This window comes from Oncorhynchus gorbuscha, unplaced genomic scaffold, assembly GCF_021184085.1.
Source record: "Oncorhynchus gorbuscha isolate QuinsamMale2020 ecotype Even-year unplaced genomic scaffold, OgorEven_v1.0 Un_scaffold_1318, whole genome shotgun sequence".
NCBI classification, from domain to species: Eukaryota; Metazoa; Chordata; class Actinopteri; order Salmoniformes; family Salmonidae; genus Oncorhynchus; species Oncorhynchus gorbuscha.
The window spans coordinates 77,501-92,500 of NW_025746129.1; the positions used below are offsets into that span (position 1 = coordinate 77,501).

At 41.8% G+C, this 15,000-nt stretch overlaps 1 protein-coding gene across 1 annotated transcript in view; it reads left to right on the forward strand.

Annotated features, from left to right (window-relative positions):
- Nucleotides 1-15,000, forward strand: part of LOC124022289 (voltage-dependent calcium channel subunit alpha-2/delta-4-like) — a gene marked incomplete at its 3' end in the record, with an annotated part of 82,096 nt that overhangs the window by 62,529 nt on the left and 4,567 nt on the right. The window contains exons 14-25 of the mRNA XM_046337212.1: nucleotides 140-217; nucleotides 744-824; nucleotides 979-1,140; nucleotides 1,399-1,470; nucleotides 2,998-3,059; nucleotides 3,178-3,245; nucleotides 3,622-3,667; nucleotides 3,907-4,004; nucleotides 4,099-4,192; nucleotides 8,719-8,811; nucleotides 13,094-13,111; nucleotides 14,481-14,608. Coding sequence (XP_046193168.1) covers nucleotides 140-217; nucleotides 744-824; nucleotides 979-1,140; nucleotides 1,399-1,470; nucleotides 2,998-3,059; nucleotides 3,178-3,245; nucleotides 3,622-3,667; nucleotides 3,907-4,004; nucleotides 4,099-4,192; nucleotides 8,719-8,811; nucleotides 13,094-13,111; nucleotides 14,481-14,608 — 1,000 coding nt within the window. The remainder of the gene's footprint in view (nucleotides 1-139; nucleotides 218-743; nucleotides 825-978; nucleotides 1,141-1,398; nucleotides 1,471-2,997; nucleotides 3,060-3,177; nucleotides 3,246-3,621; nucleotides 3,668-3,906; nucleotides 4,005-4,098; nucleotides 4,193-8,718; nucleotides 8,812-13,093; nucleotides 13,112-14,480; nucleotides 14,609-15,000) is intronic.

A 15,000-nucleotide genomic window follows, 5' to 3' on the forward strand; every position in this document is an offset into this window, starting at 1 on the left:
ACACTAACTAGTCTTCCTCTGTACCTGACAGTAGATGTGTATTGTGTCGTATCAGACACTAACTAGTCTTCCTCTGTACCTGACAGTAGATGTGTAGTGTGTCGTATCAGACACTAACTGTGTTCCCGTTCCTTCCCAGCTGTTCAACACCCAGGCTCAGAGCCTGCTCCTCATGACCTCTGTGGCCATGCCTGTGTTCAGCAAGAAGAAGGAGACGGTGAGTGGGGGTCTGGGCTGAGTCCCAAAGTAGTCCACTATATGGGGAATAGGGCTCTTGTCTAAAGTAGTGCACTATATAGGGAATAGGGCTCTGGTCTAAAGTAGTCCACTATATAGGGAATAGGGCTCTGGTCTAAAGTAGTCCACTATATAGGGAATAGGGCTCTGGTCAAAAGTACTCCACTATATAGGGAATAGGGCGCTGGTCTAAAGTAGTGCACTATATAGGGAATAGGGCGCTGGTCTAAAGTAGTGCACTATATAGGGAATAGGGCTCTGGTCTAAAGTAGTGCACTATATAGGGAATAGGGCTCTGGTCTAAAGTAGTGCACTATATAGGGAATAGGGCTCTGGTCTAAAGTAGTGCACTATATAGGGAATAGGGCTCTGGTCTAAAGTAGTGCACTATATAGGGAATAGGGCTCTGGTCTAAAGTAGTGCACTATAGGGAATAGGGCTCCGTTTGGGACGCATCCCCTAGAGTGGAGTTCTTCATCCTTGTCTCTCTGTCTTTCTGCATCCAGCTGTCTCATGGTATTCTGCTGGGGGTGGTGGGGACTGACGTCCCTCTGAGAGAACTGATGAGGCTGGTTCCTAGATACAAGGTACCAAACACCCTTCACCTCTATGGACAACACGTTCCTGTCGTCTTTGATGTCCTTCTATAGAGCTGTCTGCTCTGTACTGCACCTTAACGACTGACTGACCTCTCTGACCCCTCTTTCATGAGATCCATGTCTCCCTGTGTGTCTCCCATAGCTGGGTGTCCATGGTTACGCCTTCCTCAACACCAACAACGGTTATATCCTCGCCCACCCTGCCCTCCGACCCCTGTATAAGGAGGGAAAGAAGCTGAAGCCAAAACCCAACTACAACAGTGTTGATCTGGCTGAGGTGGAGTGGGAGGACACGGATGAGACGGTGAGTAATCACACACACACACACACACACACACACACACACACACACACACACACACACACACACACACACACACACACACACACACACACACACACACACACACACACACACACACACACACACACACACACACACACACACACACACACACACACACACACACACACACACACACACACACACACACACACACTTGTCTTATTCACAGCCACAGAAGACCGTCTCTGATTGTGGCCGTGTGTATTTTCCTTCCAGTTGAGAACTGCCATGGTAAAAGGAGAGACAGGTGCTCTGTCCTTAGACGTCAGAGCCACTGTAGAGAAAGGGGTAAGTTATTATTAACACAGCATAGTTATTAACACAGCATAGTTATTAATGGTAAAAGGAGAGACAGGTGCTCTGTCCTAGACGTAAGCCACTGTAGAGAAAGGGGTAGTTATTAAACACAGCATAGTTATTAACACAGCATAGTTATTAACACAGCATAGTTATTAACACAGCATAGTTATTAACACAGCATAGTTATTAACACAGCATAGTTATTAACACAGCATAGTTATTAACGCAGCATAGTTATTAACACAGCATAGTTATTAACACAGCATAGTTATTAACACAGCATAGTTATTAAACACAGCATAGTTATTAACACAGCATAGTTATTATTAACACAGCATACACAGCATAGTTATTAACACAGCATAGTTATTAAACACAGCATAGTTATTATTAACACAATTAACACAGCATAGTTATTAACACAGCATAGTTATTATTAACACAGCATAGATTATTAACACAGCATAGTTATATTAACAGAGCATAGTAGAGAAAGGGCCACAGCATAGTTATTATTAACACAGCATAGTTATTATTAACACAGCATAGTTATTATTAACACAGCATAGTTATTAACACAGCATAGTTATTATTAACACAGCATCGTTATTAACAGCATAGTTATTAATGGTAGGAGAGACAGGTAGTTATTAACACAGCATAGTTATTAACACAGCATAGTTATTAACACAGCATAGTTATTATTAACACAGCATAGTTATTAACACAGCATAGTTATTAACACAGCATAGTTATTAACACAGCATAGTTATTAATGGTAAAAGGAGAGACAGGTGCTCTGTCCTTAGACGTCAGAGCCACTGTAGAGAAAGGGGTAAGTTATTATTAACACAGCATAGTTATTAACACAGCATAGTTATTAACACAGCATAGTTATTAACACAGCATAGTTATTAACACAGCATAGTTATTATTAACACAGCATAGTTATTATTAACACAGCATAGTTATTAACACAGCATAGTTATTAACACAGCATAGTTATTAACACAGCATAGTTATTATTAACACAGCATAGTTATTATTAACACAGCATAGTTATTAACACAGCATAGTTATTAACACAGCATAGTTATTATTAACACAGCATAGTTATTATTAACACAGCATAGTTATTATTAACACAGCATAGTTATTAACACAGCATAGTTATTATTAACACAGCATAGTTATTATTAACACAGCATAGTTATTAACACAGCATACACAGCATAGTTATTATTAACACAGCATAGTTATTAAACACAGCATAGTTATTAACACAGCATAGTTATTATTAACACAGCATAGTTATTAACATTAGCATAATTAACACAGCATAGTTATTATTAACACAGCATAGTTATTATTAACACAGCATAGTTATTATTAATATAGCAGTAGTCCCAGTACAAGGTGACATTACATAGTTATTAACACAGCAGTAGTCCCAGTACAAGGTGACATTACATAGAGCCGACTACCACCTTTAAGAGCTGTTTATTCCCCAACCAGAGGAGAGTCATGTTCCTGAAGAATGACTACTTCTACACAACCATCAACGAGACTCCGTTCAGGTTGGTCCAATCAACACAACGTAACATTCTTCTTCTATGTAGACGTCTCAGAAACAGTTATAATGTGGAGAAAAAACTATGGAAACTGTGTAAACGTGTAATGGGTGTGTCTCTACAGTCTTGGCATGGTGCTGACCAGAGGGCACGGAGAATACATCTTCATTGGGAACGTGTCTGTCAGGGAAGGTAAGTCGTCTGTCTTGAACGACAAACACTGCAGTATAACTACTAAACCAGGGTGTTTTCATCCACAGATCTCTGCATTATAACTACTAAACCAGGGTGTTATAGCTTGTGTCCATCCACAGACCTCTGCAGTATAACTACTAAACCAGGGTGTTATAACTTGTCCATCCACAGGCCTCTGCAGTTTAACTACTAAACCAGGGTGTTATAGCTTGTGTCCATCCACAGACCTCTGCAGTATAACTACTAAACCAGGGTGTTATAACTTGTCCATCCACAGGCCTCTGCAGTATAACTACTAAACCAGGGTGTTATAACTTGTCCATCCACAGGCCTCTGCAGTATAACTACTAAACCAGTGTGTTTTCATCCACAGGTCTCAATGACCTGATGCAGCCAGATGTGTCCATCGCAAATGAGTGGTGAGTGTCTGACGAATCAGTTTCCCTCCCTATTCTTTCACTCACCAGCAAGCTATGACCTGACTGGTACACTATTACTGGTGTGTGTGTGTGTGTGTGTGTGTGTGTGTGTGTGTGTGTGTGTGTGTGTGTGTGTGTGTGTGTGTGTGTGTGTGTGTGTGTGTGTGTGTGTGTGTGTGTGTGTGTGTGTGTGTGTGTGTGTGTGTGTGTGTGTGTGTGTGTCTGTCCTGTCTCTACAGGACCTACTGTGAGACAGACATTGACCCTCACCACCGCAAGCTGACCCAGCTCCAGGCTGTGTTTCGATACCTCACAGGGAAGGAACCTGATCTGGAGTGTGAGCCACCCACAGTACATTCAGATATTAACACGCCATTTCAGAAAAGAGCCTTAGATTGACCTTTAACAGGAATCTCATTCATGGTCTTTAGGTGATGAGGAACTGTTGAGACAGACTCTGTTTGATGCTGTGGTCACAGCCCCCATGGAGGCTTACTGGACAGCATTGATGCTCAACCCATCTGGGTAATTACCATGGATACTACAATACCACACTAGTACACTACTATACTACTACATTTCTATACTACTACACTACTATACTACTACACTACCACACCACTACACGACCACACTACTACACTACTATACTACTACAATACCACACTAGTACACTACTACACTACTATACTACTACACTACTATACTACTACAATACCACACTAGTACACTATCACACTACTACACTACTACATTACTATACTACTACACTACCACACCAATACACTACCACAACTACACTACTACACTACTATACTACTACATTTCTATACTACTACACCACCACACCACTACACTACCGCACTACTACACTACTATACTACTAAACTACTACACTACTATACTACTACACTACTACTACACTACACTACTACACGACCATACTACTACACTACTATACTACTACACTACTATACTACTACACTACCACACCACTACACAACCATACTACTACACAACTATACTACTACAATACCACACTAGTACACTACCACACTACAATACTACCACACCACTACACTACTATACTACTACACTACACTACTACACTACTATACTACCACACTACTATACTACTACACTACTACACTACTATACTACTACACTACTACACTACCATACTACCACACTACTACACTACTACACTACCACTCTACTACACTACTTCACTACTATACTACTACACTACTACACTACCACACTACTACACTACTACACTACTATACTACTACACTACCACACCACTACACTACTATACTACTACACCACTACACTACCACACTACTACACCACTGTACTAATACACCACTATACTACTATACTTCTACACTACCACACCACTACACTACTATACTACTACACTACTACACTACTATACTACTACACTACCACACCACTACACTACTATACTACTACACCACTACATTACCACACTACTACACCACTGTACTAATACCCCACTATACTACTATACTTCTACACTACCACACCACTACACTACTATACTACCACACTACTATACAACTACACCACTACACTACTATACCACTACACTACTATACTACCTATACACTACACTACTACTACTACACTACACCACTACACTACTACTACACTACTACACTACTACACATACTACTACACTACTACAGTCACATGCCTATACTACTACACTACTACACTACTACACTACGATACTACTGTACTGCTATACTACTACACTACTATACTACTACACTACTATCCTACTGCACAACTATACTACTACACTACTACAGTCACATGACTATACTACTACACTACCACACTACTACACTACTACACTACTACACTACGATACTACTGTACTGCTATACTACTACACTACTATACTACTACACTACCACACCACTACACTACTATACTACTACACTACTACACAGTCACACAACTATCCTACTACACTACTAACCTACTACACGACTATACTACTACACTACTACAGTCACATGACTATACTACTACACTACTACACAATCACACAACTATACTACCACACCACTACACTACTACACGACTATACTACAACACTACTATACTACTACACTACTACAGTCACATGACTATACTACTACACTACCACACTACCACACTACTACACTACTACACTACGATACTACTGTACTGCTATACTACTACACTGCTACACTACACTACCACACCACTACACTACTACACGACTATACTACGACATTACTATACTACTACACTACTACACAGTCACACTACTACACCACTATACTACTATACTACCACACCACTACACTACCACACCACTACACTACCACACTACCACACCACTACACTACTACACTACCACACTACCATACTACTACACCACTATACTACTATACTACTATATTACCACACCACTACACTACCACACTACCACACTACCATACTACTACACCACTATACTACTATATTACCACACCACTACACTACTACACTACTATACTACTACACTACCACACTACTATACTACTATACTACTACACAGTCACACTACTACACCACTATACTACTATACTACCACACCACTACACTATCACACCACTACACTGCCACACCACTACACTACCACACCACTACACTACCATACTACCACACTACCACACTACTACACTACCACACTACCACACCACTACACTATCACACCACTACACTACCACACTACTACACTACCACACCACTACACTATCACACCACTACACTACCACACTACCACACCACTACACTATCACACCACTACACTACCACACTACCACACCACTACACTACCACACTACCACACTACCACACCACTACACTACCACACTACCACACTACCACACCACTACACTACACTACCACACCACCACACTACCACACTACCACACTACCACACTACTACACTACACTACCACACCACTACACTACCACACCACTACACTACACTACCACACCACTACACTACCACACCACTACACTACCACACCACTACACTACCACACCACTACACTACACTACCACACCACTACACTACCACACCACTACACTACCACACTACCACACCACTACACTACACTACCACACTACCACACTACTACACTACACTTGCACAGTACCACCACTCTCTGTGGTCACATGGAGAGTCCTACCAGACAGACATGATGTTCAATTCAACTGGGTTGGTAACAGTGCTGTAACATACCATAATACCAGACTACCATGCTGCCATACTACCATACTACTATACTACCATACTACTATACTACCACACTACTATACTACTATACTCCATCTGGGTTGGTAACAGTGCTGTAACATACCATAATACCAGACTACCATGCTGCCATACTACCATACTACTATACTACCACACTACTATACTACTATACTCCATCTGGGTTGGTAACAGTGCTGTAACATACCATACTACTATACTACTATACTTCATCTGGGTTGGTAACAGTGCTGTAACATACCATACGACTATACTCCATCTGGGTTGGTAACAGTGCTGTAACATACCACACTACCATACTACTATACTCCATCTGGGTTGGTAACAGTGCTGTAACATACCACACTACCACACTACTACTACTCCATCTGGGTTGGTAACAGTGCTGTAACATACCATACTACTATACTCCATCTGGGTTGGTAACAGTGCTGTAACCATACCACACTACTATACTCCATCTGGGTTGGTAACAGTGCTGTAACATACCATACTACTATACTCCATCTGGGTTGGTAACAGTGCTGTAACATACCATACTACTATACTACTATACTCCATCTGGGTTGGTAACAGTGCTGTAACATACCATACTACTATACTACTATACTCCATCTGGGTTGGTAACAGTGCTGTAACATACCATACTACTATACTCCATCTGGGTTGGTAACAGTGCTGTAACATACCATACTACTATACTCCATCTGGGTTGGTAACAGTGCTGTAACATACCATACTACTATACTACTATACTCCATCTGGGTTGGTAACAGTGCTGTAACATACCATACTACTATACTACTATATTCCATCTGGGTTGGTGACAGTGCTGTAACATACTACTATACTACTATACTCCATCTGGGTTGGTAACAGTGCATACTACTATACTACCATCTCTGGGTTGGTAACAGTGCTGTAACATACCCATACTACTACTATACTCCATCTGGGTTGGTAACAGTGCTGTAACATACCACTACTACCCATCTGGGTTGGTAACAGTGCTGTAACATACCATACTACTATACTCCATCTGGGTTGGTAACAGTGCTGTAACATACCATACTACTATACTCCATCTGGGTTGGTAACAGTGCTGTAACATACCATACTACTATACTCCATCTGGGTTGGTAACAGTGCTGTAACATACCATACTACTATACTACTACACTCCATCTGGGTTGGTAACAGTGCTGTAACATACCATACTACTATACTCCATCTGGGTTGGTAACAGTGCTGTAACATACCATACTACTATACTACTATACTCCATCTGGGTTGGTAACAGTGCTGTAACATACCATACTACTATACTCCATCTGGGTTGGTAACAGTGCTGTAACATACCATGCTGCTACCTACCACCATATACTGTACTACTAATGTTCCCATCCATCTGGGTTGGTAACAGTGCTGTAACATACCATACTACTATACTCCACCTGGGTTGGTAACAGTGCTGTAACATACCACACTACCTCACCACCATACTACTATACTACTATACTCCATCTGGGTTGGTAACAGTGCTGTAACATACCATACTACTATACTCCATCTGGGTTGGTAACAGTGCTGTAACATACCATGCTGCCAATATATCCCATATTTATGATCGGTTGATAAATGTTCTACATCCTTGTTTAGATTTGAATGTATGTCTGGTTATCAGCTGTGGTGTTACTGCCCCTCCTTGTCTCTCCTCTGTGTTCAGTATGGACGAGGGGGTGGAGACTGCGTTCCTGGGCACCCGGTCTGGTCTGATGAGGGTCACCAGATACGTGGGCATTGAGAAACGCGTTGCCAAGTAAGTCAGGCCTACAGTACTGAAACACACTGGGTTACCTACAGTACTGAAACACACTGGGTTACCTACAGTACTGAAACACACTGGGTTACCTACAGTACTGAAACACACTGGGTTACCTACAGTACTGAAACACACTGGGTTACCTACAGTACTGAAACACACTGGGTTACCTACAGTACTGAAACACACTGGGTTACCTACAGTACTGAAACACACTGGGTTACCTACAGTACTGAAACACACTGGGTTACCTACAGTACTGAAACACACTGGGTTACCTACAGTACTGAAACACACTGGGTTACCTACAGTACTGAAACACACTGGGTTACCTACAGTACTGAAACACACTGGGTTACCTACAGTACTGAAACACACTGGGTTACCTACAGTACTGAAACACACTGGGTTACCTACAGTACTGAAACACACTGGGTTACCTACAGTACTGAAACACACTGGGTTGTCATCTGTTGTTTTACTGGGTTGTCTCTGCTGTACATAGGTGGCTACATTTATTATGAGTGAGTGAGTGAGTGAGTGAGTGAGTGAGTGAGTGAGTGAGTGAGTGAGTGAGTGAGTGGGTGGGTGAGTGAGTGGGTGGGTGAGTGGTGAGTGAGTGGTGTGAGTGAGTGAGTGAGTGAGTGAGTGAGTGAGTGAGTGAGTGAGTGAGTGGGTGGGTGGGTGGGTGGGTGGGTGGGTGGGTGGGTGGGTGGGTGGGTGGGTGGGTGAGTGAGTGGGTGGGTGAGTGAGTGGTGGTGGTGGGTGGGTGGGTGAGTGGTGAGTGGTGGGTGAGTGAGTGAGTGAGTGAGTGAGTGAGTGAGTGAGTGAGTGAGTGAGTGGGTGGGTGAGTGAGTGGGTGAGTGAGTGAGTGAGTGAGTTGGTGGGTGAGTCCTTTCTACAGTATAACAGTCAGAAGATACCATGACTGTAGCAAGATGGCTATAAACCCATACCTGCCAAAAGTAGATTTACTGTTATTCAGTCTGTCTGTAGAAACTGACTAGTCTGTCTATAGCCTACTCTACTCTCAGAGAGACTCTTATCTCTCCAGTAACTGTCCTTGTTCGGGCTCTTCAGGACTCTGCCCTGGCAGTGCCCTCTTGCCAGGCAGGGTTTAGGCTCAGAGTGACTAACACCGCAACATAATCCCACTAGCTATCAGTCATCTGATTGCTTCCGTTACTCATTGTGTAATTCTCCTCTGTGAGGGAGAGTTTTGGGCCAGCAGCTCTTTGTTGACCTTAACAGGTGTATGTCTAGAGTGTCTACAGGGTCCATTAGGAGGCTCTGTGTTTGATGGGTCTAAAGATATCAGTCTGGAGACTGACTGAGTCCCAGACGCTACCCCATTCCATATGGGCAGTACTTTAGACCGGGCCCTATGGACTCTGGTTTAGAGGTGGTTTATATAGGCCCTATGGACTCTGGTTTAGAGGTAGTGTATTATATAGGCCCTATGGACTCTGGTTTAGAGGTAGTGTATTATATAGGCCCTATGGACTCTGGTTTAGAGGTAGTGTATTATATAGGCCCTATGGACTCTGGTTTAGAGGTAGTGTATTATATAGGCCCTATGGACTCTGGTTTAGAGGTAGTGTATTATATAGGCCCTATGGACTCTGGTTTAGAGGTAGTGTATTATAAAGGGATTAGATCACCTATACTTGGATTACCTATAGCCCATTGAATTGATATGACCTATAGTCCCTTGAATTGATTTGACCTATAGCCCCTTGAATTGATATGACCTATAACCCCTTGAATTGATATGACCTATAGTCCCTTGAATTGATATGACCTATAACCCCTTGAATTGATATGACCTATAGCCCCTTGAATTGATATGACCTATAACCCCTTGAATTGATATGACCTATAGTCCCTTGAATTGATATTACCTTTAGAAATATGCTCCTGTGGACTTTCATCGCCCTCCAGTGGGTGATGAAGGTACTGCCGGCTCCACTGGCGGTTGGTGGAACCTTAATTTGGGAGGACAGGCTTGTGGTACTGGCTGGAGCGACATTAGTGGAATGGTATCACATATATCAATCACATGGTTTCCATGTGTTTGAGGCCATTCCATTCGCTCCGTTCCAGCCATTATTATGAGCCGTCCTCCCCTCAGCAGCCTCCTCTGGTCAGGGCATCTAGGTTGTCCAATACAGTAGAGGAGAGTGGGGTGAGATGAGACATTCTTTACATTCAGCATGACTCTGTCATAGGAAATAAAGTGACAGTAAACATGACAGTTGTGAAAACATATCTTGTCTGCAGGACAGGGTAAGTTAAACCACCTTCACATGTCTGGACGGAATATTACCACTACCATTTTAAATCCATGTCCTATCTTTATATCTTAAACACAATTCGTCACAATTGCTTTTTTTGGGGGTGTCTTTTTATGGATCTTTTAACATAGGCTTCATACCTAACAAACACTTTGTGATTTTTAATCACTTTTAACACAGGCCCTGTTGTTACCTCATATCCCAGAGACAGTACCTTGCATTACGCCTGGGAAGAAAACACTTCCATTTGATCAATTTACCTCATGGATCAATTTACCTCATGGCCATTGGCTCAATTTACCTCATGGCCATTGGCTCAATTTACCCCATGGCCATTGGCTCAATTTACCTCATGGCCATTGGCTCAATTTACCCCATGGCCATTGGCTCAATTTACCTCATGGCCATTGGCTCAATTTACCTCATGGCCATTGGCTTAATTTACCTCATGGCCATTGGCTCAATTTACCCCATGGCCATTGGCTCAATTTACCTCATGGCCATTGGCTTAATTTACCTCATGGCCATTGGCTCAATTTACCTCATGGCCATTGGCTCAATTTACCTCATGGATCAATTTACCTCATGGCCATTGGCTCAATTTACCTCATGGCCATTGGCTCAATTTACCTCATGGCCATTGGCTCAATTTACCCCATGGCCATTGGCTCAATTTACATGGCCATTGGCTCAATTTACCTCATGGCCATTGGCTCAATTTACCTCATGGCCATTGGCTCAATTTACCCCATGGCCATTGGCTCAATTTACCTCATGGCCATTGGCTCAATTTACCTCATGGCCATTGGCTTAATTTACCTCATGGCCATTGGCTCAATTTACCGCATGGATCAATTTACCTCATGGCCATTGGCTCAATTTACCTCATGGCCATTGGCTCAATTTACCTCATGGCCATTGGCTCAATTTACCTCATGGCCATTGGCTCAATTTACCTCATGGCCATTGGCTCAATTTACCTCATGGCCATTGGCTCAATTTACCTCATGGCCATTGGCTCAATTTACCTCATGGCCATTGGCTCAATTTACCTCATGGCCATTGGCTCAATTTACCTCATGGCCATTGGCTCAATTTACCTCATGGCCATTGGCTCAATTTACCTCATGGCCATTGGCTCAATTTACCCCAAGGCAGACATTTAGACTATATTAGCCCACACAGCTACAGCTATAATGATGACCTTTCATGCCAGGTTTAGGACCTCATATTGAAGTTTATATAGACCCCAACTGATGTATAGAACAATCCTAAAACTATGTACTTAGTTTTAGATACCAGCATTATGAAACCTACTGTATAACAACACATTCATTTGACTTGGGGAAAGTCTGTTTTTTTGACCTACTGTAACTTCCTTACCCCCTTTTCCATGTGGTTTCTTCCTTCACTGACTCCATGAAATGAAGACCTCTTCCTAAATATTTGGTTAAATGATTCATGTGGTGTGTTGTTTCCTAGAAACAAGGGTGGCTCAATTTACCCCTTTGGCTCATTTGACCCCTTTGGCTCAATTTACCCCTTTGGCTCATTTGACCCCTTTGGCTCAATTTACCCCTTTGGCTCAATTCACCCCTTTGGCTCAATTTACCCCTTTGGCTCAATTTACCCCTTTGGCTCATTTGACCCCTTTGGCTCAATTTACCCCTTTGGCTCAATTTACCCCTTTGGCTCAATTTACCCTCATTTGACCCCTTTGGCTCAATTTACCCCTTTGGCTCAATTTACCCCTTTGGCTCAATTTACCCCTTTGGCTCAATTTACCCCTTTGGCTCAATTTACCCCTTTGGCTCAATTTACCCCTTTGGCTCAATTTACCCCACTCTCCCCTCTACACACTGCTTCAACAACACATTGTTCTTCTGACATGGTTGCTTTCTGAATCTGGCTAACTCTCTGTATTTTACCATGTACCCCTGACCCCTTCTTGTGACCTGTGACCCTCCCAACTCCTGTGTTTCCAGACCAAAGGTCTTCTCCAAGTCAGTACATGACAGAAAGTGACCTGATTTTGGTTCATTTTTGGTCTTAAAGGTTTATTTTTGTTGCAAAAAGCAAGCTTCAATGGACCGGCTTCTGCATCTCTATCCCTTGTAGAAGCAAAGCTTTTAACTAGGACCAAGACAGTAGATTATAATCCTGTAGATCCTATCCCAGCAATAATGCCTTGCATTACACACAGCAAGAAATTTGCAATTCAATTTGCTCAAAATTTCTTCAATTTGCTCAACTTGCCATTGGCTCAACCACTGGCTCAATTTACTCCAAGGCAGACATTTAGCCCACGCAGCTACAACTATAATGATGACCTTTCATGCCAGGTTTAGGACCTCATATTGAAGTTTATATAGACCCCAACTAATGTATAGAACAATCTTAAAATGATCTACTTTGGTTTAGTTAAAGCTTTTAACTAGTACTGAGACCGCAGATTATAATCCTGTAGATCATTTTAACTAGTACTGAGACCGCAGATTATAATCCTGTTGATCATTTTAACTAGGACCAAAACAGTAGAGTATAATCCTGTAGATCATTTTAACTAGGACCAAGACAGTAGATTATAATCCTGTTGGTCATTGTAACTAGGACCAAAACAGTAGATTATAATCCTGTAGCTCATTTTAACTAGGACCAAGACAGTAGATTATAATCCTGTAGATCATTTTAACTAGTACTGAGACAGTAGATTATAATGCTATAGGTCATTTTAACTAGGACCAAAACCGATTATAATCCTGTAGGTCATTTTAACTAGGACCAAGACAGTAGATTATAATCCTGTAGATCATTTTAACTAGTACTGAGACAGTAGATTATAATTTTAACTAGGACTATTATAATCCTGTAGGTCATTTTAACTAGGACCAAGACAGTAGATTATAATCCTGTAGATCATTTTAACTAGGACCAAGACAGTAGATTATAATCCTGTAGATCATTTTAACTAGGACCAAGACAGTAGATTATAATCCTGTAGATCATTTTAACTAGGACCAAACAATACCTGATTTTAACTAGACAAGACAATAGATTATAATCCTGTAGATCATTTTAACTAGGACCAAAACAGAGATTATAATCCTGTAGGTCATTTTAACTAGGACCAAGACAGTAGATTATAATCCTGTAGATCCCAGCCTCTCTTCCTCGCTCTGCACTGGCTTCTTGCTTTACAATTGATTTCAACATTTTGGCAACACTTTATGAAAGCTTTCATTAAAAAGCCTTTTAAATGCTTATAGATGTTTACAAATGCTCATAAATGTATTTTTTTAAATATTTGATTGATTACTGAAATCAATAAGTAATAATTGTATCGGTGTTACACCCAATTCTGACCCCTCACAGGAAATTCCTGTCTCCGTCGGACAAGGAGAACATCTTTACGATGGACCACTTCCCCGTGTGGTATCGCCGCGCTGCAGAGTACCCCGCCGGCAAGTTCCTGTACTACATCCCCAAAGAGGACACCAGAGGTAGGGACTACTTTCTCTCTGCTCCACCACACACTGTTGTGATTGTCTTGTAACAGTACAATAACCACTTTATTAATACCCATATGGAGTCTGGGACAACAACTGAACAGTTACACCAGGAGTAGGAACTACTTTCTACTTTCAGAGGTAGGAACTACTTTCTACTTTCAGAGGTAGGGACTACTTTTCTCTCTGTTCTCCCACTCTGTCGCCAAGGCAAGTTGGCCAGTTAATCAATAAATGCCATTAAGCGAAGACTTTTATCCAAAAGGATGAAAGCGCTATGCTCTACCAACTGAGCTACAGAGGATCAATAGCTGTCAGGTTTGTGATTGTCTTGTCAAAGTACAATAACCACCTAATACAATGTCCTTGTGGAGTTTAAATAAACT